The sequence below is a fragment of the Notolepis coatsorum genome (genome assembly GCF_963971535.1).
Source record: "Notolepis coatsorum genome assembly, chromosome: 4".
NCBI lineage: Eukaryota > Metazoa > Chordata > Actinopteri > Aulopiformes > Paralepididae > Notolepis > Notolepis coatsorum.
The window spans coordinates 73,503,212-73,526,803 of NC_140168.1; the positions used below are offsets into that span (position 1 = coordinate 73,503,212).

Sequence of the window (23,592 nt, forward strand, 5' to 3'; positions counted from 1 at the left end):
CAATTCTCTCTTCTCTTTCTCTTCTTCTCTACTTGAATGTACTGCTCCGACACCCTCTCCCTCTCTCCACTCTCCCCTCTTTTTCTGCGCCTCCCCTCCTCTTTCCTCTTTCCTCTCTCCTCTCCCTTAGTGTGAGTCTGGAGCACCTGGACCAAGAGGAGATGGAGAAAGTGATGGGGTTGTTGCTGGGTGTCCGCAGGGGGCGGGACCTCCGCAGAGCCGCCATCAGGAGGAGCCAGGAAGGCTCCCTGTCGTCGCTCACTGAGGAGGAGGCAGGAGAAGACCCTACTCCCTACTCCCTACTGGAGGTATTCAGAAAGTATACAAAACTTGTGCTTAAGATGTACTTAAATATATTTAAATTATACTTTTGATGTATTTTCGGTTGTTTTTGCTTATCAACATAGTAAACCGTTAGTTTACTAAAGTACAACTTAACTTTTGTAAACATCTGTTTTCTTTTTTAAGTGTACTTTTATATTACACTTACAACATATTAATGATACTAATAACTATCATACTAAACATGTGCTTTGAATTAGTACATGAAAGCACTAGTAGTTTCCATGGCTAAACTTGAAGTATAATAATGAAACCAATATAAAACATGTTCATAGTATTCCATTGCAGACATCTTGGTCTCAAACAACAGGTGAATAAAGTTTGCTCCAGTGAATGGAAGCGGACAGTGCTGGTCAGGCACGTGCACACATAGAGGCCAAGGGGTGCCTGAGCACCTGCCTTTTTGAGCCTCATCAAAAACGTGCCCTTTTTGAATTTTTTTATTTTTATTTTTTTTTACCGTTACGCATAGACTGCCCTTCCAACTGAAAAATGTCAGGATATAATACAAATATTAGGTAAAGAGAGAAAGATGCCCCATATTCCATTGCAGTTTGCACGGCCTCCTCAGCGTGCCTCTCCGCGGACCTATATATTTTATGCATAGCGTGGGTGGTGATGATGATGATGATGATAGAAACCGCTGTTGAATGCTGGTATTACACTCATTGAGGGACACGAAGAAGTCAAGTCCGATGGGATTTGGGAATCTCAAATACAAATCGGGATTGGAATAAAAAAATGCATTTATATTAAACAATACAGAATATACAGCACTTCTTGGGGTCTGTAGGGTAAGCACTTATTCCCTCCCCCCTGAACATTTATGGAGATGTATGGGCCTTTTAAGTCAGTGATAAAAGTGTCTTTCAAGGATAAGTGAGCTCCTGCACTGATTATTATAGTTCAATATTCAATATTTGATCACCAAAACCCCCCAAAAAGCATAAAAAGGGGGCTCCCCGCCCGGAAAGGGCCCTTGAAAATCGCCCTCGCGCGGTACACGCGCTCGGTTAATATATACACACAAGTGTAGTGCCCTTTTCAGCCTTTGAGCACCTGCCCCTCTACAGTCCTGTGCACGTCCCTGGTGCCGGTTAGCCTAGGCATTGTCCAACTAACACCTCTCCCGAAGGCTAACCGGCCATGTCCGCTTCCATTCATTGTGCTAAGCTAGGCTAACATGCAGCCAGATAGCCTTCTACTGAACGCGCACAGAGAGGAAACTGGTATCTATCTTCTTGTCTCTCTCTGGAGAAGATGGTGAGCTACTTTCCCAAAATGTTGGCATGTTCCTTTAAGATAAGATAAGATGATCCTTTATTAATCCCCTTGGGGAAATTCAGGTGTTAAAGCAGCATGGTGGGGGGGTCCAGGGGGGGGATACAGAGCTTCACAGTCCTATACAGTCCAGTATCTATATACTATAGATACAATATAAAATACAAATACAATATAAAAGTACAAAATAGTACAATGAGGTTTAGGTTTACTTTATTTGTTCAAGGGGGACAGCGTACATGAATAAAACATTTTACAAATGTAAATGCACCCAATTTTAGCCAAAAGGCTAATTTCCATTGGCAGTCCCCCTGCCAGAAGGTACAGGCTCAAATCCTGTGTGAAAAAGGGTTAGCAATACAAACAGAATAAAATCAAGATAAATAACATTAGAATAAAAACACAAACAAAAGCACATAGAACATACGATAGGGATACAGGGATACAGGGCACAATACAGTCATGGACAGAGGGGGTGGGAGGGGTTCTCCAGGATGGCTTCTAGCTTTTTCCTCATCCTCCTCTCAGCCACCACCTCTAGATTAGCCAGCTCACCACCCACTACGGAGGATAATGGATACAAAGTGTTAGTATCTTAGCCTGCTGTCAGGTGGCACTGTATTGTAGCTCTGGGGTTTGGACAGAGGATGTACTGTGTTGTTTGTTTGTGGTCCAGGAGCAGGCTGCCCAGCTGCAGGGCTGCAGTGCTTCAGCCCCCACCCTCAGCATGGAGAGGAGGGCCCCCCCCACCGGCTCCACCCCCCGCCCTCGCTCAACCTGCTACGGTAGGCTGCCTCATAGTCATTTTTCCATGTGACATGGAAGCATGAAATACAGTACGCAGGTCTCAGTTATAGCCATTAAATACTAAATAACTAGAATAAATACTCAAATAAATACTGATCCTCATTCAATAAAAATCCAATAAAAAACTAATTAATTCAATAGAAAATTAATCCATTCAATAAAAACCTAGTCTAATTCAATAAAACTGATTTAGTTCAATAATTGATTCACTGAGATAAGATAAGATATTCCTGATTCAAGGGACCCGTGTCGATGGGGGCCCGGCTACGGGCGCAGCGGCCTAAGATATGGGGGGCGCCAATGGGCTCAACTCAGGGGGGGGGGGGGGGGGAGTCGGGGGTGGGGGGTCAGCGTTTATGCGGTTTGACCCGGGAGAGTGGGATCCCGTGGGTTGTGGGTTGGTTGTGCGTGGGGTGGGGGGCTTGGTGGCATGGGAGGTAGCAGGCTTGGCTCGGTGGGGGGAGTATTGCCCCTCGCCCCTCTACTGGGTCGGGCCCAATCAGATTCAAGATGCCCGTGTCGCTGAGTGCTGGACCCCGCGTGGGACGGACCTGGGATGCGGGGGAGCCCGGTTTCTAGGGGGGGAGGGTGGGAGGGGGGGGGTTCCTCTTGCGGGGGTCTGGGAGGATGAGCGCAGCCGAGTTCAAGGGGCCCACATCATTGTACTGTTGTGTTATTGATGTTATTGTATATGTTGTGTTGTATGTCTATAAATGTTAAATAAAAATTTAAGTTTAAAAAGAAAAAAATAAGATATTCCTTTATTAATCCCCTTGGGGAAATTCAGGCATCATAGCAGCATGGGGGGGGGGGGGGGTACAGGTACATGGTGATAGTAGAATACATGATACAGGTCATAAGATTATAGTACAGTAGAAAAGTAAAAATAAAAATAGGCAGTGTAAACAATATAACAATATAATTAACTCTGAGTATACAGATATGAGCAAGTAGGCAGTGTAGATCAAGGTCCAGATGAGGGTCTGTATGCCCTATCAGTTACATTAGCATTACAATAAATATAGTTGCAATAGACTATAATCTAAATATATACTATGAGTAAGTACAGTAAGTATACAGTATACACAGGTGCAGTGTGCGTAAGGTGTGTATGGCGTGATATCATACGTTATACGTTGTCCGTTTAGGTAGTCCGTTTAGGTGGGAGTCAGACACACTCAGTGATGGTAGTTCCTAGTAGTTGAATGTCTGGCAGTGGTCCCATATGAGCTCTTGCACCCAAATGAGATGTGGATTCTGTTTTTAACTAGTTAGCAACACTAGAATAAACCTCTCTTCTGGGTGGAAGGACTCAACTCCTCCTTTTATCGCCCCATTCAACACTTTTGGATCACCAAACTTAAAACGGCATAATTTCCCTAAGTAGTTCACTTCACACTTCCTGTCAACATCCTCCTTGTCTGTATGTCTGTTCTTAGCATGGAGTATGGAGTAAAAAAAGGAAAATGAAGTATATTTTCTGAAAGTACTTTGTATACTTAAGTATACTTGTTTTAATGTATTCAGAAAGTATTCTAAAGTTGTGTTAAATTTGGACTCTAAGTGTACTTAGATTACACTTAGGGCTTATTAATATCTAGCATACTAAACATGTTCTTTGAATTAGTACATGAAAGCACATAAGAAGTAGCAACAATACATTGCAAGTATACTGTCAGAAAAGTACATGGGTATATATACTTTCAATATGGAAAACGTTTTTGACTTTGTTTGAGCTTCTTGCGTGACACTTAGTCTTTAACTGTGTTTGTGCTTCTTCTTCCTTTGCTATTGTGTGTGTGTGTGATTGTGTGGGGGTGGGGGTGCATGTATGTGTGCATGTGCGTCATGTTGTGAGCATACGTGCATGTGCATTTTTAGCACAGTCTTGGTGGGTCTTGGTCTGGTTTAAGTGTGTGTGCCCCTCAGTGTACAACTCTGTTTAAAGGCGTCTTGCGACCCCTTTTTGTGTGCGTGTGTGTGTGTGTTCATGTGTGCACATGCATGCCTGTGTGTGTGTGTGTGTGTGTGTGTGTGTGTGTGTGTGTGTGTGTGTGTGTGTGTGTTTGACCGTGCACACAGCAGCAATGCGGAAGCCGTCTTCCTGTGTTTGTCCTGCGGTGCTCTGCTCTGGACGTTCAGCTCCCAGAGCCAAGGCACCGCTTTCCTCTCATGTCTCCCCACTGCTCGCTTCTCTTCCTCCAAAGCCCTCCTCGTTTCAATCTTTAATTTTTCACATTTTATCATGCTACCAGAATCCTTTAACCTCTCTTCAACCGTCTCGTCCATTTCCTCACTAAAACCTGCAGTGATATCTCTCTTGTTTTTCCTCCAAATAACCCCTCTGTTTGTCTGTGTACTACTTGGCAAGATTTGCGTCTTTGTTGGAAGGTCGCACCGCAGACCCTGAATGACCGCCAGGTGACTGTGATTTTTACTCTCTACTGTACATATGCCGTGTCATTTTCTAGCTTATATCGTTGCCGTTGAACAGCTGGACCTTGTGTATCTCAAATCTCTGTAATTGTTTATGTTTTAACTCGAGGTGAGAGTTCAGGAAGTCGTGAGGGTGTTTCATGACCCCATTGAACCTGTTCATTCACTGAGTAACTTCAAAAAAGAAACACAACAAGTGTTAATGCCGAAGATTTCCCGTGATTCCTGTTGACTTTTTTTGGGCCATGCAAGGTTTTCCTTTGCCTGGCAGCAGCAGGAGATTTGATATATGGACATAACGAGAGGATATGATGGACGCTGTGTGTTGGGAGAAGTTCTGTGTGTTTTTACTGACTTTTTTACTTACTTTTTTACTGTATGAAGCACACTCTCAGGCTCATACAGAACCAAGCATGTCACCATAAAGTACATGTATTTTATTGTGACAACTAATGAACAAACGTGAAACTTGAACTTGAAGCTTGGCCGTGTGCTCCTGTGTTCCAGAGACTTCCCCGCAGCGACAGCAGCTCGGAGGTTCCACACAGAGGTAAGAGCCGGTTCTCTCCTTTCTCCTCACCTCTGAATCGTTTGTCCAGAGAGAAATGTTGCCGTTTTCCTTTTTTCCCCCTTCCTTGGGTCGATCAGGTCCATTTTGATTCACAGAATTTCCGCCTCCGTTCCCCCTCGCTTCCCCGTGAGCTCACAGGCCGACAGGGCTTTTATAGAAAACAGTGCTTCCTCGCGTCATCGCCTTTCATACAGTAACATGTTGGAATAGGTTTTGTTCCATAAATTTTTTTCTGTCTTAATTGCATTAGAGTCTGTTATGAGCAGTTACAGTTTTTGACTCATTTTGCACATCAGAGTTTCAATGTGCAAAACTCTTAACACAGAATGCTATACTGTTCATTTTGGGTTCAAAATGTAATATAGCATGCAAAATAAAAATACCAGTGTCAGAATAGTATACTAAAGTTTATCATAGTGTCAGAACAGTGGATATGTTCATCGTTGAAGTTTAATTATTGGTGCATTTTCAAATACAACGGCCATTATCAAATAATGCGGTTAAACACAAAATACCAAAAGAGACTATGCAATGGTAATTTCCTCATAACCCCTGTGATAGACTGCAGTATTGTGCTTGTGTTTCTATGAAAGACAAACTAAATATTAGATTATTTGAAGTTTAATCATTACAGTAAAGAAAAGGACATACAGTAATGCTCTGTATTGTACAGTAAAAACTAAAACAGTTACAGTACTGTAAACAAACTAGTGTACAATCAAGTTAAAAAAAAAATTATCGATGTCACATCTGATGTCTTCGTTTGCAAGACAGCGCTGATAAAATCTTTTGGAGCGCTTCTCCACCCCTGACACTGCTGGGCTGTCATCCATGGCCTGAAGGAGTGTTGCCTGCTCATGGACAGCGATCATACACCTTCAGTTCTAAAGTAATTAAGTAAAGATAACAATTACAAAAATTATTCACACCCACACTTTAGTATTTATGAAATATACTGTAACAGACAGCATTATACATTTTACAATTGCTGTAATTTCAATATACAGTTACTGTACAGTAAATTACACACATTGGGTCTCATTCCCGAATATTTTCCAAAGAGTTCTCTTGGAAGACTTATCTTGGAACCGACTGAGACAGAATCAACGACAAGTTCACTCTGAGTCCCCAACGTGTGGGGAAGATGTCTTAAGTGGCTCAAACGATCACAGCTGAGATGCATTCTGAAACATGAACGTGCATCCCCGTTCAGGTCATTTGCATACAAAACAACGCCTCCAGAGCTCCTTATAAGGCAACTAATGATGCAGCCGTGCAATAGCCCAATGCGGAAGCGCTTTGCAACCGATCAAAATGAGATTAGATTAATGTATTGTCATCATATATAGTACAGCTCGTGGTGCACCTGCCTCAGGGCGCGCACGCACACATACACACATACGCGCGCGCGTAATGAATGACCGCAGTATAGGCTTATATTATTCTATGACTTGTTTTATTAGAATATCGCAGATACAGTCCACCAGTCCGCTGCCTGACTCTGGCGGCCTTAATATGTGTACTGTACTTACTGTATAGGGCAGAGCATATATATAGTATCTACTAAATTCTAATGAAACAAGTAATTAGAATAATATAAGCCTACTGTTCATTCATTAGACATGTAGGCTATACTGGCGCACACAAGACTTATGGAATATTAATACATTCAGTGCCGGGCCTATATGACCAAATTAGGGCTAGCACGCCAGCGCTTTAATCAATGGGAGGATGGGGATATTTGCGAGTGCTTAAAATATATCTTAAATTATGGCTATGGGTCTAATACTTTTGAAATTAGAATACTATTTTGAAAATGAAATTTAACACCTGAATATATTGGAATGATGATGATCCAAATAAAATGGCTAGGTTAAGTTATGAAAGCTGGAGGGAAAACAACATTGTATTTGAAGTCACTGCAATTTGCCTGTACATTACCTGTATAATTATTTAAGGAAATCGTGCAGCAGAGTGCAGTATCTGCTTTTTTGGGGTTAATTAAAATAATTACGTCATATTTTTGTATGCCTAAAGATTACTTCATTAATACATGTTAAATCTGGGTACTATCATCTATCTACCTATAACACATTTTGGATGGCAAGTCAGAAAACTTTAAAGCCATTTTTCTCAGTTTCACTGTTTGGAAGTTACTGCGGTCTGCCTTGACAGGGCAGTATAGTAGGCTACATAGTGTATTTCAATATCAGTTTAATTGATTAATGATATATTCGAAGGAATGCAGGTTTATATCTAGATCAAACAAAGGTCTGTCCCATTGTATACCAATCAATGGGATATATTGCATGTTGACCTGCATTCTTTCAAATGTATAATTAATCATTAAAACAGATATGTAACAAATAAGAAATACAAATTCCACAGAAGGCATTAAATAATTATTATTTTCAATCATTTCACAATAATTGCATAATTGTGTTTGAATATCTGAGTAATTAAAGTAATTATACATTTGTCCAAAATAGCTGGTTCAGATATGGTTAATCCAGCTGCCCTGTGATCAGATGAATCCATATTATTTATTTTTCCGACATCAAATGCGTAATTTCTTATCGTACAAATATTGTCATATTTATTTTAATTATGATTAAGTAATTAATTCTAAGGAGGCCTGTAGCGTTGACATGAAGGAATCACTATGATTCCTCCCAAATAAAGCCATTAAGAACATGGAGAACACAGTCTGTCAAGTTAATAACATTTTCAATCAGTCAATCAATCATAAGTGTGCTCCTCAGCACTCTTAAATTCTGCTCTCAGCCACGGCAAAATCCGATCTCAGGAACATTTGGGGAATCGCGCTACTAGCCCTAATATGTCTTAAATTGGCAGAAATTTGCCTTGAGAGCAAATTTTTTGTCGTAAATCCGTTCAGGAATGAGACCCATTGACTTACCGATTATCTCTCGTAAAAGTTCTTATAATGGATGCCACCGTTGACCTGTTCAGGTTTGGCTGCACCACCCTGCCAGCTTCAGCCATTGTTAGACCTCGGTCGGTGGTCAACAATCGTGGCTCTAATTTAATTTGAGACAGATGTTCTTCTGCCTCCATGACTACGACCACGTCCACGACCCTGTCCTTCGTTGCCAACCTCAGCTGCACCGACTTGCTCCATGTTGTCAGAAACTGCGACTCAGGTTTCTAAGCAGCCTTTTATGTAGTGGTGAAGAGATTATCAATTGTGTTGCAATGCTACTCACCTGGGCAAAGTTGTTGGAGGTAATGAGACATTAGTACAAACACCTGTTGAATTGATTTAGTGATCTGCATTTGTAGTAATAAGCAATTTAACATTGTTGTAATATTAGGTGCTGTATACTGAGAATGGAGCATAGGATTTAGAGTTTGGCACTTTGTATTAACAGTTTTGTACTTTGAATTTCAGCATAGCATTTAGTGTATGAATTTTGAAAGTGTATGAATTGATCATTTGAACATCTGTAATTCACATAATACAACATATACCATTCTGTGTATGTACAGTATGTATCCAAAGTAGGGATGCACCGATCCGACTTTTTCAGTCCCGATATCGATACCGATACCTGGGTTTGGGTATCGGTCGATACCGATACCGATCCGATACCCATTGTCAATTTTCTTTTTTCAAAAAAGTAAGAAAATATATATATTTTATCCAAGTTTTTTTTTTTTTTATATTAAAATATATTTTGTTTTTAAGAATTGTAAAGGATCACAAGTGTGTTTTTGATTTGTTGTAAACAAAGACAGAAAATAAACTTCATCCATTCAATTAATAAACTGTATGCCCCACTGTCACTGTGTGGAAGAGACTGGGATCATTCTTTTGTGCAAGGCAACATCAGGCTTGACTTAAAACATTACTTTCCTAACTTAGTGAAACTAAATGTAACAAATTAACACATAGATATAAATGTACTGAATGGTTATCTTATTTTATTTATAAAAATAAAAGAAATACCCGATCCAGCTATTTTACTGATATCGGCGGCCGATAACGATACCAATATCGGATCGGTGCATCCCTAATCCAAAGCACCTTACAGTACCACGAATGTATACATTTTTATTATGGGTTGTCCCAGTGGGAATTGAACCCCTAACCTTGGCAGTGTTAGTGCTTTGCTCTACCCATTGAGCTACACTGGGAATGGAACCCCTAACCCTGGCAGTATTAGTGCCTTGCTCGACCCACACAGGGAATGGAACTCAAGTACTGTACTTTATACTTTTACTCCACTACATTTCAAAGGAAATATTGTACTTTTTACTCCACTGCATTTATCTGAACCCATCAGTTACGAGTTACATTTGAAGCCTGTCAACTTCAAGAGGACGTAATCAGAGCAGTATAACTGGACCACATACCACTTTAACATAACCTTTAATCAGAGCAGCATAACTGGACCACATACCACTTTAACATAACCTTTAATCAGAGCAGCATAACTGGACCACATACCACTTTAACATAACCTTTAATCAGAGCAGCATAACTGGACCACATACCACTTTAACATAACTTTTAGGGGTCAATGGATCGAGGATTGAACGCTCCCAAGCACTGGAACACACAAACATTATGTAGAATGCATACATTCAATAGAAAATACTTCCCTACTTTTACGGAAGTAGAATTTGAATGAGGGACTTTTACTTAAGTATTTATCTAGGGTATTTCTACTTTTACTTAAGTAAAGGAACTTTGTACTTCTTCCACCACTGCATACTTCAGCCATTGGTATGACATGACGAAGACCTGAGGCGACAGTGGCTCAGGAGGTAGAGCAGTCATCTGGCAATCCGGAGGTTCCCGGTTAGATTCCCGCTCCTCCCGGGCAGTGTGTCGATGTGTCCTTGAGCAAGACACTTAACCCCTAGATGCTCCCAATGAGCAGGTTGGCACCTTGCATGGTTTCGTCCGCCGTCGGTGTGTGAATGTGTGTGTGAATGTGTGAGTGAATGGGTAAAATGTGAGTAACAAATTGTAAAGCGCTTTGGATAAAAGCGCTATATAAAAAAAGCAGCCATTTACCATTTACATGACAAGTTGGTCCCCGGGCGGTGGACTGTGGCTGCCCACGGACCTGTTCGCCGAGGACGCCATGACAAATATGCGCGCGCAGACCCGAGGCAGAAAGGAACGTAATCCTGGTCAGAACAATGGGGCAGACTACAATATATTTGCATTTGTTAGCCATGTTAGCGATCTAAACAATCAATCCATGCCAAAGCTAGATATGTAAAAGGTGAAAGACTCACACTCACATCATCATCATCATCATCATCATCATCATCATCATCATCATCATCAGGTGGCTTCTTCGTTCCGAAGGTTGCCTATCACTCTCCAACCCATTCTGTCCCCACTTCTTCTCTCCAACTCCGTGACTCCGCCTCTCACTCCGCTCCAATCACGGACGTGGTCTACCCAGCCTCTTCTTGGTCTTCCACTTCCTCTCTTTCCATCCACCTTCCCCATCACCACCTTCTTGAACATCTCCCCGCTGGATCCGTTCAGAATGTGCCCGCACAACTCCATCTTTCTCTTTTTCAACCTCTCCAGCAGCTGTACTCCTTGCATACCCGCTCTTCTCAGTACCTCCTCATTCTTGATCTTATCCTTCCATGTTATCTGCAGCATCTTCCTCAGCGTCCACATTTCAAAAGAGTCTATCATCCTCTTTGCCTCTTCATTCAGTGTCCATGCTTCTGCTCCATATGAAAAGACTGACATAACATACGTTTCCAAAATCCTGGTCTTCGTTTTCTAATTTATGTTTCGTCTCAATAATTCTTTATGGTTCCAGAATGCGCTCTTTGCAATTCCGGTTCTTCTCTTAATGTCCATGTTAGCTCTTCCACCTTCACTGATCCAGCTTCCAAGGTACATGTACTCCTTCATTTGTTCAAGTTTTTCTCCATCCACCTGTATTTTACAAACAGTTCCTGGTGTTTTTTCAATGATCATTACTTTTGTTTTCTTTGTGTTTAGCGACATTCCATAGTTTTTACTGTACATATTAAATAGTACAGGGGACAAGATGCATCCTTGTCTTACACCCTTCTCCACCGGGAAGTCAGCCATGCCGATTTGGCAAAATGACATCCAGCCGTTTTCATTGCAAACAACTTTTAGTCAGGGGAGTGCCATGGTTTCTCCACAGAGCCCTGTCGTACTTTTTTTTTGGCGCAGCAGCTTGCACAGGTCTGGGGTAACTCAGTTGGTATTGCTGATTGGCTTGAACACGGTATGTTTGTAAGCAGCAAACAGGTCTATAGTCATGTCTCTAGAGTCAGACATGAAGCCAAATACCAATTTCCTCTCTGTGTTCAATAGAAGGCTGTCCAGCTGCAAGCTAGAATGGCTTAGCACAAATGGACCACTAGCCTAGCTTAAAACCCTGGGAGAGGTGTTTTTGGCCAACAGCTACAGTAAGCTAGCTGGGCCGTATCCACTTCCATTAATTTGTGCTAAGCTAGGCTAGCTTGCAGCCGGATAGCTTTCTACTGAACGCACACATGGAGGAAATTGGTATCTATCTTCTTGTCTAAGTGAAGGCGGTAAGTGCATTTCCAATAATGTTCGGGTGTTTCTTTGAATGCAAAGGACACGTTTTCGGGGTTTATGTAAAAAATGTACTTGACAATAAAGATATTCTACAGTTGTTCTCTTGTCCCAGTCTCTGGTTAATCTATAGCAGAGGTGTCTCGTCCTGTCTCTCAGTGTGGACGTTGATGTGGAACTGCTGCGCTGTGCGAGACGGGAGAGCTGGACAGACCCAGAGAGAGACGAGGAGAAGGAGGAGGAGGAGGAGAGGAGCAACAGCCCCTTGGGGCGCACCTTGAGCTTCCTGCGCAAAATGGCCACCAGGACCTCCTTCAAGGTAGGACCAGATGTTTCACAGGTGTTTTCTCTGTGGCCATAGCCAGGGTTCCAAAGCAGGGCAAATCCAGGCAAGTCCACACAAAACATCCACTCGCATCAGTGGGGTGACAGTGGCCAGGAGGTAGAGCGGCCGCCTGGTAATCAGATGGTTCTCGGCTCCTCCCGGCAGCGTGTGGAAGTGTCCTTGAGCAAGACACTTAACCCCTAACTGCTCCCAATGAGCAGGTCGGCACCTTGCATTTCTCCCTCCGCTGTTGGTGAGTGAATGTGTGAATGTGAGGCGTGAGTTGTAAGAAGTTTTGGATAAAAGCTGTTATATAAATGCAGTCCTTATAGGAGTGCTTCCCACTGGTCAGACTAAACACACAGCCAAGCAGTGAAAAGGACTCTGTACATGCAAGACTACATTATTCATTGTTATAGTATCCGTTTGGGAAATCTATTTGTGGTGGGCCTGCTTGATAATGTGGTGGGCCACCACAAATAAACAAACATGTGGTGTGGGAAACACTGCTCGTATAACTTCCAAGAGCAGCATGTAGTTACTAGAGTTGGCCAGTAGAGGGCACCCACTCTATTCCAATGTGGAGCCCTGTCCTCTCTACTAGAGCGAACAGCACAGCTGGGAAGGGAGTATGCGGTTGCCACCCAGTCAGCTGTAGGCCTGTAGCCATCGAGGTCTAGACCCGTCACAGAACAGGATCCTTGAGTCACCGCTGCACTGTTGAGGGCCTCATGCGGTGACTGAAGTAGTTTCACAATGACTACATTGGCTGTCTGACTAGGTCAGTTAGGATGGGGTTTGGCGAGTCTTGCTTGTTGGCACATTTTCTGAAATTTGACCTTTTAATACATATACTACTAGAGCTATCAAGGGAGGGAAGACTTACATTCAACCCAATTTCACACACACACACACACACACACACACACACACACACACACACACACACACACACACACACACACACACACACACACACACACACACACACACACACACACACACAGATACATATACATGCACGCACATAATACAAACACTCTCTTTTGCCATTGTCTGATCTGATCGTCAACCACACAGAGCTGGAAGAGGTAACTAGATGTTGTTTTCTTTATATGGACAGGGCCAAGTTCCACAACTTCATTAACTCAAAAAACAAATGCCTTCAGTTCACAATGTCATCTGATGCAAATAAACTAAAATGTTTAGACATAGGTACTGGTAATTAAAGAAAACAACATTAAAATCTGACCTTATGTTTATGTGTATGTTTAAAAAATAATAATAAAAAAAAAAAAAAAAAAAAAAAACCTATACCGTAAACCTGAGGGTAGAAACTCCATGGTGAATCATACCATCCAGTGACTCTCAGAAGGAATCTTGTGATCTCCCAAAAGAGCTCAAATAAATGGTTTCAGAAAAAGGAGGATATAGATACTTTATCCAATGTATCACAAAGTGAATGCCTTGCTATTAGACCAAAAGTTACTACTAGAACCAAGAGTTGTTTTGTGCCATTCACTACTCACCTGTATCCAAGGTAATAGAGGAAGCAAACGTTTTCTAATCCCCCTCATGTGGTGGACAAGAGACCCCCTAACTTAACCTGCTGGTGAGAGCAGACCTTCCCCCTCCATCACATTGTGGCAGAGTAGTCTATTGGTACTGCCCCTTTAAGACAAGCAGTCGAATTGCCATATAAGTGCTCAGCTGAGATGATTGAGAGCAGAGTTCTCAATACACCTGTTCGCCGACGACGTCATGACAAATATGCGCACGCAGACCTGAGGCAGAAAGGAACGTATCCTGGTCAGAATAACGGGGCAGGCTACAATATATTTGCATTTGTTAGCCATGATAGCGATCTATAAAATCAATCCATGCCAAAGCTAGATATGTAAAAGGTGAAAAACTCACACTCACAGCCATGCTGATTTGGCAAAATGACATCCAACCGTTTTCATTTGAAGCAACTTTTAGTTGGAGTGACATGGTTTCTCCATAGAGGCCCGTCGCAGGTCCGGGGTAACTTAGTCACGTGACTCGTATGGTATTGCTTATTGGCTCGAACACGGTATGTTTGTATACAGCGAACAGGTCTATAAGTGCTCAGCTGAGATGATTGAGAGCAGAGTTCTCAATGTATCCAGTGGCACATGATATTATACATATTATACATGACACATATTATGGCCGATCAGAGATCCCTGCATCACCCTTGAAGAGAAGACACTGCTTCCAAGCTGATTCTGGAAGGTTCAGAATTATGTTAGTTATCACCTTCCTTTTTCACTTCAACTACTTTGCTGAACTGTCTCCTGACTTTAAACCCAGAAAAAACCAAACGGACTTGACCACATTGTACTTTGCATCGCTCAAGATCTCCATTGTCCCTGTTCTCCCGGCTTCCCCTACAAACAATCTCCAAGCTCTCCTCAGCCACCACTTCAGCCTACTACCCCACACACACACTCACTGAACACTGAACACACACAATCTGGACTGCTTTTTTTGTTTTTCTTATTGCTATTTTGCAGTTGTGATTTAATTGATTGATTACTGATAGTTAAGGGACTGTGATTTATTTATGTTTTGTTTCATTGATTCATCCCCTGTCTAATTGATTGATTTTCATTATTGAACTTTATATTTATTTTGATGAGTTGAATACAGTATATATAATTTCAACTAAACGACTGTTTGCCTGCCTCTTCTTAAGTTACGTTATCACAAGCTCATTTTTTGTAGTGGAGGTCACTCCTGAACTGGTAGATGACGGTGAGCTTTCATTTAGCTTATTTAATTTGTTGACAGGTTTAGCCTGTCTGTCGCCCAAAACTATTAATTGCATTTCTTTTAATATTTTATTATATTGGGCTGACCACCGCTACACCTTCACATTTCCTCAGCTCTGTGCCCTCAGCTCATGGCCAGTAATGCCATTTCACACACAAACCTGACTAATTCAACCACCCCCACACAGGAAGGAAATACAATATCAAAGGTGTTGCCTGAATGCCCATGTGGACTGGCATCAGTAAAACCACCAGACCTTTAACAACTCGAATCTCGATACTATTATGTACTGTATCGCTGGAAATGTTCAGTTGGCCACTGAGAACTTGCAGCTTTCTTTTAATGTTCTTCAGGAAGCTTCTGTCAAACTTAAATGAGTTCTCAATGCGAGTAAAACTACATGTATGTTTATCTCCAGAGCCAGAAATGTTGATTATGATGAAGTAGGCCTACATAATCTACCAGAAGCGGTTCTAACATTGAGAGAGTCACTGAGTGTAAATATCGTGGCTTGTGGCTCAATGAGAGATTTTCATTTAAGTTCCATGTGGATATTCTTGTTTCCAAGCTGCGACAGACAATTGTCTTCCTGTACAGAAATAGATCCAGCTTTCCTGTGATTAGTAAAAAAATTAAAATTGTTTTCTTATATATTTTGGATTATGGTGATGTGTTTTGTAGGCATTCTGCAGCTTCAACTCTTAAACCTCTGGACTCTGTCTATCATTCTGGGACAGATATGATACCCACTTTATGAAAAGGTTGGATGGCCTTCTCTGGTTGAAAGGCTCGACTATCATTGATGCTCTGAACTAGGGAACACTGCTTTTTCCTTTGGTGCTTCCAGCACCTGGAATGACCTCTCACTGACTCTGGAGTTTGAGCTTCTTCCTTCTCTTGCTGAATTTGAAAGTATGATCTCGGACCACTGTGTGTTGACTTGTAACTGTCTTAACTGATTTTACAGTTTATTCTTATTTTGTTGAGCCTATGTGTATGAATTTGCTGATAACTATACACATAGCTTGTAAGCTTGTTATAGCTGTAAAAGAGCTTAACATCAGTGTCTCACAAGTTGAAATAAAGGTTAGAAATTAAATATATGTAGCCTATGTAGATAAATCAGTGTATATGTATGAAATATATTGTATGCTGCTATTTAATTGATGGCAATGTATGTCACATGATTTTTGGAATACGGGTATTTAAGATGGCGACTGAGGAAGCCTGAGGAAGAGCTTAAAAGTAAAAGTCACTGCATTTAATGAAAGTCCTTTTTAAAAGGAATCTTTCAATTTCCCCCGAGGGGATTAATAAAGGAACACTTGACTTGACTTGAAAAGGAGCTGCTTGGTGTGCAGAGCTACTGTTTCAAATTGTCACATGGTTTACCACATGACAACACACACACATACTCACACTGTCTCTCTATCTCCCTCCCTCTCTGTTTCATACACCAGCGCTCTCAGGACCTCAGTGTGTTATGAGGTGACGACAGCAGTGCAACACCAGGCCGTGATAACAGCTTAACACGTTCTTACATAGAGACTCAGTCCAGTCATAAGGACACAGATCCACACTCTCAACTGAAGTGTGGATAGGAATGAATGAATGAATGAATGAATGAATGAAAACTTTATTAACAGATTGCAGAATGGGTACAGTGCAGTACAGCTCAATACATACAATTGTTAAGGGGATGCAGACCAGAGAAAGACTTTCGTCTTGTTTCCACCAGGGTCCCCCATTTCCAATTCATCGTAACATATATGACATACATGACATACAGATAGGCAGTACTGCTACATCTATACATTTATGACATACCAGATTTGCAATTACAGTACTGTATTTGTGATACAAAAAGAGTCCAGAAAGAAAAGAGTATATACATTAGGCGTAGAAACTGTACATTGGATTGGGTAGGTGGGGGTGGGACTGTACATTGGAGGTGGTTGAGGGGGGGGGGGGGGGGGGGGGGGTAGGAGTGGGGGGGGGGGGGTGTTGGCGGGGGTTGTGTTCGGACATTTACAGGGGCCAGTTTCGAGTTGCAGTCTCCCTTAGGTGTTTTTTGAGAGTGTTTTTGAAAGTGGGTAGTGATTCACATTCCTTTACAGCTTTGGGTAGGGCGTTCCACATTGATGTGGCATAATTGCGAAACGTGTTTAGTCCCTTGTTTGAGCCGAATCTGGGTTTAACATGATTTGTGGAGCTCCCTCTGGTGTTGTGATCGTGGTATTCACTGACCTTTGGGAAGTATTTAGTCATGTACATGGGTACCTTGGTCGTGTAGTGTATCTTGTAGACCAGGCCCATTGCAAGTTGCTGTACTCTGTCGTCTACTCTAAGCCATCCTAGGTTGTCAAAGTGGGCAGGGGTGAGGTGGGTTCTAGGAGTAAGGTCAAGCAGTAGTCTGACCAGTTTGTTTTGAGATGTTTGTAATTTTGTTTTTAGCGCCTTTGAGGTGCTTTGGTACCATGAGGTGCAAGCATAGTCGTAGTACCCTTGAATGAGTGCTCCTGCTAGAGTCTTCAGGGTATTCTTGTTTACCAGTGAGGAGATCCGGTACAAGAAACGAGTTCGTTGGTTGACTTTTTTTATTACATTGGATGCCATTTTGTCACAGGAAAGATTTGCCTCTAGGATGGAACCCAGGTAGGTAATATCTTCTTTCCTTGTGACAATATTGTCACCCACTGTAACTGAGAAGCCGTCGGTCTTGCTGAGTTTGTTATTTGAACCGAAGAGAATGGACTCTGTTTTGCCCATGTGTAATGATAGTTTGTTATCAGCGAGCCATATGCAGATTTTGCTTAGTTCTGAGCTGAGGGTTTTTTCAACCTGTAATTTGTTCTTGTCAGAGACCAGCAGGGCTGAGTCGTCCGCAAACAGGAACAAGTTGCAGTCACAAGCTGACGACATGTCATTTGCATAAATTAGGAACAGTAGCGGACCTAGTATGCTTCCTTGTGGAACACCACAGTTTACTGTGAGGGGGGGGGATAGGGTACCGTTTACCTCCACCATCTGCTCTCTCCCCTCCAGGTAGGATTGCATCCAGCTCACTGATAGACTATCAAAACCAATTGCTTTTAGCTTGTCAATCAGAATGGTGTGATTGACAGTGTCGAAGGCCTTTTGTAGGTCCAGCATGACCATGCCGCAGTATTTGCCCGCGTCCACCTCTTGTTTGATGTGGTCGTTTAAATAGAGAAGGCATGTGTCAGTGGAGTGGGATGTTCTGAAGCCAGATTGGAATTCGTAGATTAGATTTTTTTCCGCAAGGTATTTTTCGACCTGTTCGTATACAATTTTTTCCATGACTTTCGAGATGGAGGTAAGGATAGAAACAGGGCGGTAGTTGCCTGGGTCTAATTTACTGCCTTTTTTGTGCAGAGGGGTCACTCTCGCAAAGGAGAGGTTTGGAGTGGGTGCAGAACATGTTTCTAGAATCTATTTTACATCATACATCAGACCAGCAATACATCATCCGCACTGAATTTTAATCACCACGCCTCTATTTTACATTTACATTTTGTCATTTAGCTGACGCTTTTATCCAAAATATATCGGCTGTCCCACACTTTCAAAACATGGTTAAGAAATAACTACACATAAATGGTGAAGGCAGCGTGACCTCCCACGTGTTACGCTTAATATTGTGTGTATTGAGCCAGCCGTACTGTATTGTAGCCATTCTCCAATCTGTTAAATAAAGTTTTCATTCATTCATTACACTACTGTATGTACACAATCATACGTGTAAAACCGAGTAGATTTTCGAGTGATGACAGACTGTCACAGACTGATTGAATGACAGGTGAAACATTGTAATTGTAATTGTAATTGTATTCACCTCCCGTCTCCCGCCCTTCCCACGCGCCACGAACCACTGAGCTACTGTGATACAGTGCTTGCGCAGTCAGTCGATTTTAGCTAGTAGTCAGACTTTGCTAGCACAGAATGTCTCACTCGCAGAAAAGAAAAATATCAGATTTATTTTCGAAACGTCCCGCCGGTCCCAGTGACAGTCCCACTAAATCTGATAAACGTCAGAGAGAGACAGAGACGACAGGTTCAGCCTTAGCATCAGGTATTGAAGAGTTAACTGAGTCTGTTCCCCTATACCCCCCCTCGGGCGCCAGGGGCTTCCACTGAGGGGTGATGCAAATAGGGATGGGGTGTTATGGCAGCTCATGATGGAAAGAGTGCGCACCGAGTCTGATCCCGAGTTGAAGAATTGGCTCCAAAAGAGAGACAACTGGATGTCCAACAACATCCAAAACAAAATCTTACAGCTGTTTGCCCATGATATTCAGCGACAAATTAGAGGCAAAGCATCCAAAAGCCCATTCTTTGGCTTGAGCGCTGACGGAACCACTGATGTCACTCACTGGAAAAGAACAATTCTCGTGTAATATACAGTTCGCCGATGACAACTTGGAAGCTCAGAACTTCTTTTGGGGTTTTTACAATGCCCGGCCCAGACACAACAGCCGAGACACTGTTTTTGTGTATAAAATACTTTTACGCCTCGACCTGCCCATGGAGAGGCTGATAGGATACTGTTTTGACGGGGCTAGCAACATGTCTGGGGGGTACAGGCTAGACCAGGGGTTCCCAAACTTTTCAGGCCACGACCCAAAAAAAACTGACACACACTAATAAGCATTGGAGGCTTTTAACCAGGGCCGGACTGGGGAAATCATTCAGGCCAGGAAATATAGCCCCAGTCAGGCCACTTTTTAAGCAGGGGGTCTGGGGGGGTCCCCCACCAGGAATTTCTTTGTTACAAAGACTTCATTTCCTGCATTCTGGTGCAGGCATTTTTTTTTATTTGTACCCTTTAAATGCCAGTGTTTGTGATGGCATCACAAATTATTGTTAAAAAACAGGCTAGCATATGTATGATTAGCAACAACACAGATTTTTATGGATTTTCAGTTTTTTGTAATTGATAAATACAATATTTTATTCAACTTCAGCCCTGATCATAACACCACATATTCATTTTATAATTCTAACCCTTTAAATGCCAGTGTGTGTGATGGAATATATTTGCAATATATCAAATGCAAAGTACATTTTTCTGGGGGGGATTATTACAGGCTAGCATGTGTCAATGATTAGCAGTTTTTCGTAAGGATCCCGCCTCCACCAATCACATGCGGCTCCCTTTGTGTGTGTGTGAGAGCAAGAGAGAGAGAGAGAGAGATAGTTCTCCAACTTGTGTGAGTTGCAGTGATCTCCTGGTTGTTCCCCACCTAGGTTATCTAACTATTGTGCTGGTGCAACTAGAAACACTGGCCTGGCCTGCTTCTAAGTTCAGTGGCCTGAGCGATTTTTTATTTTTATTTTTTATTATATCATCTGGCGACCCCCCAGCACCCCCTGCCGTTTTATAGTTCCAACGTGCCTGCATGCGCACAACAACCAGGTAGGGGAGGGGGGGAATTGGCATAACGACTAAATTGGGATGGGGAGAAAAATAGGAAAATCAGGCGGAGAAAAAGAGGGTTAAAAGAAATAACTACACACTAACCCCATATGCTTGCCTGTACCTAATATGTATAATTATTGTTTGTTTGTGCATTGTCTGTACATGTCTGTCATATTTTGCATGATGTGTTTTTAACCTGTTCTTAATTACCTGTATGCCATATATGTTATGCTTTCTTTTTTAGCGGCTTTTCAACACCAGGCCCAGGGACAACAGTTGAACATTAGCTTTGGCTAACACTGTCTCACACATTATCTTTTTAGTCAATGTGTTTTTTATTAGATTTTTAGACAATACAGTAGACATTACAGACGTAACATACATACGCATACAAACAAAACAAAAACAAAACAAAACAAAACACCAAAATATAAAAAAAAAAACAAGAATAAAATAAAATGTTCACAGAGCACTTCATATTACAGAGTCATTACTATACAGTGTCATTGTTTCAGGAGGTGAGAGACTGTCTCACACATTTACATTATGTTCATTAATGTGTGCTGTCCCTGGTCAAATAAAGTCTAAACTGAAACTGAAACTGGTGGGAAATTCGTTCCACTTCTCTTTGATGACCCTCCCGGAGCTTTGGATAGGAGCGGGTCTGAGGCGACCAGAGGATGTAGAGCAGAGGGGTCTTGAGGGTGTGTAGTTAGAGACCATTGAGCGGAGGTAGGCGGGAGGTGTGTGTGTGTGTGTGTGTGTGTGTGTGTGTGTGTGTGTGTGTGTGTGTGTGTGTGTGTGTGTGTGTGTGTGTGTGTGTGTGTGTGTGTGTGTGAGTGAGTGAGTAGCAATGGTTGATGAAATCACCATTCATTGTTGATTGATTGATTGATTGAAAAGTTTATTAACAGATTGCAGAATGGGTACAATACAGTACGGCTCAATACACACAATTGTTAAGGGGATGCAGACCAGAGAAAGACTTTCGTCTTGTTTACATCAGGGTCCCCCATTTTCAATTCATAATGACATTAATGACCAGGTATGTAATTTGATTTCATCTTTCCTTGAGACAATATTGTCACCCACTGTAACAGAGAAGCCATTGGTTTTGCTGAGTTTGTTATTTGATCCAAAGAGAATGGACTCTGTTTTACCCAGGTGTAATGATAGTTTGTTATCAGCGAGCCAGGTGCAGATTCTGCTGAGTTCTGCGCTGAGGGTTTGTAACTTGTTCTTGTCAGAGACCAGCAGGGCTGAGTCGTCCGCGAACAGGAACAAGTTGCAGTCACAAGCTGACGACATGTCATTTGCATAAATTAGGAACAGTAACGGTCCTAGAATGCTTCCTGGAACACCACAGCTCACTGGGGGGGGGGATCGAGTACCGTTTACCTCTACCATCTGTTCTCTCCCCTCCAGGTAGGATTGCATCCAGCTCAAAACCAATTGCTACGCCTGTAAGTCACACAGACTGAAACACACTCCTACACATAGCTGTCTCTATACGCCTGTAAGTCATACAGTGCTGTCTCTACGCCAGTACGTCACACAGAGCTGTCTCTACGCCTGTACGTCACACAGACTGAAACACACTCCTACACAGAGCTGTCTCTACGCCTGTACGCCACACAGCCTGAAACACACTCCTACACAGAGCTGTCTCTACGCCTGTACGTCATATAGCCTGAAACACACTCCTACACAGAGCTGCCTCTACGCCTGTACGTCACACAGCCTGAAACACACTCCTACACAGAGCTGTCTCTATGCCAGTACGTCACACAGCCTGAAACACACTCCTACACAGAGCTGCCTGTACGTCATATAGCCTGAAACACACTCCTACACAGAGCTGCCTCTACGCCTGTACGTCACACAGCCTGAAACACACTCCTACACAGAGCTGCCTCTACGCCTGTACGTCACAGCCTGTAACACACTCCTACACAGAGCTGCCTCTACGCCTGTACGTCACACAGCCTGAAACACACTCCTACACAGAGCTGCCTCTACGCCTGTACGCCACACAGCCTGAAACACACTCCTACACAGAGCTGTCTCTACGCCACACAGCCTGAAACACACTCCTACACAGAGCTGCCTCTACGCCACACAGCCTGAAACACACTCCTACACAGAGCTGTCTCTACGCCTGTACGCCACACAGCCTGAAACACACTCCTACACAGAGCTGCCTCTACGCCTGTACGTCACACAGCCTGAAACACACTCCTACACAGAGCTGCCTCTACGCCTGTACGTCACACAGCCTGAAACACACTCCTACACAGAGCTGCCTCTACGCCACACAGCCTGAAACACACTCCTACACAGAGCTGCCTCTACGCCTGTACGTCACACAGCCTGAAACACACTCCTACACAGAGCTGCCTCTACGCCTGTACGTCACACAGCCTGAAACACACTCCTACACAGAGCTGCCTCTACGCCACACAGCCTGAAACACACTCCTACACAGAGCTGCCTCTACGCCACACAGCCTGAAACACACTCCTACACAGAGCTGCCTCTACGCCACACAGCCTGAAACACACTCCTACACAGAGCTGCCTCTACGCCTGTACGTCACACAGCCTGAAACACACTCCTACACAGAGCTGCCTCTACGCCTGTACGTCACACAGCCTGAAACACACTCCTACACAGAGCTGCCTCTACGCCACACAGCCTGAAACACACTCCTACACAGAGCTGCCTCTACGCCTGTACGTCACACAGCCTGAAACACACTCCTACACAGAGCTGCCTCTACGCCTGTACGTCACACAGCCTGAAACACACTCCTACACAGAGCTGCCTCTACGCCACACAGCCTGAAACACACTCCTACACAGAGCTGCCTCTACGCCACACAGCCTGAAACACACTCCTACACAGAGCTGCCTCTACGCCTGTACGCCACACAGCCTGAAACACACTCCTACACAGAGCTGTCTCTACGCCACACAGCCTGAAACACACTCCTACACAGAGCTGCCTCTACGCCACAC

At 42.9% G+C, this 23,592-nt stretch overlaps 1 protein-coding gene across 3 annotated transcripts in view; it reads left to right on the top strand.

The window, feature by feature from the left end:
- Positions 1 to 207: 207 nt before the first annotated feature.
- Positions 208 to 23,592, top strand: part of arhgef2a (Rho guanine nucleotide exchange factor (GEF) 2a) — a 178,048-nt gene continuing 154,663 nt past the window's right edge. For 2 of the 3 annotated variants that reach the window (XM_084312713.1, XM_084312714.1), the window contains exons 1-4: positions 208 to 308; positions 2,300 to 2,408; positions 5,374 to 5,416; positions 12,174 to 12,333. In XM_084312713.1, the coding sequence (XP_084168839.1) occupies positions 2,351 to 2,408; positions 5,374 to 5,416; positions 12,174 to 12,333 (261 nt within the window). In that variant the 5' untranslated portion in view covers positions 208 to 308; positions 2,300 to 2,350. Of the gene's footprint in view, positions 309 to 2,299; positions 2,409 to 4,716; positions 4,852 to 5,373; positions 5,417 to 12,173; positions 12,334 to 23,592 lie in introns of those variants that run through there. The other variant, XM_084312715.1, reaches the window with a different exon arrangement.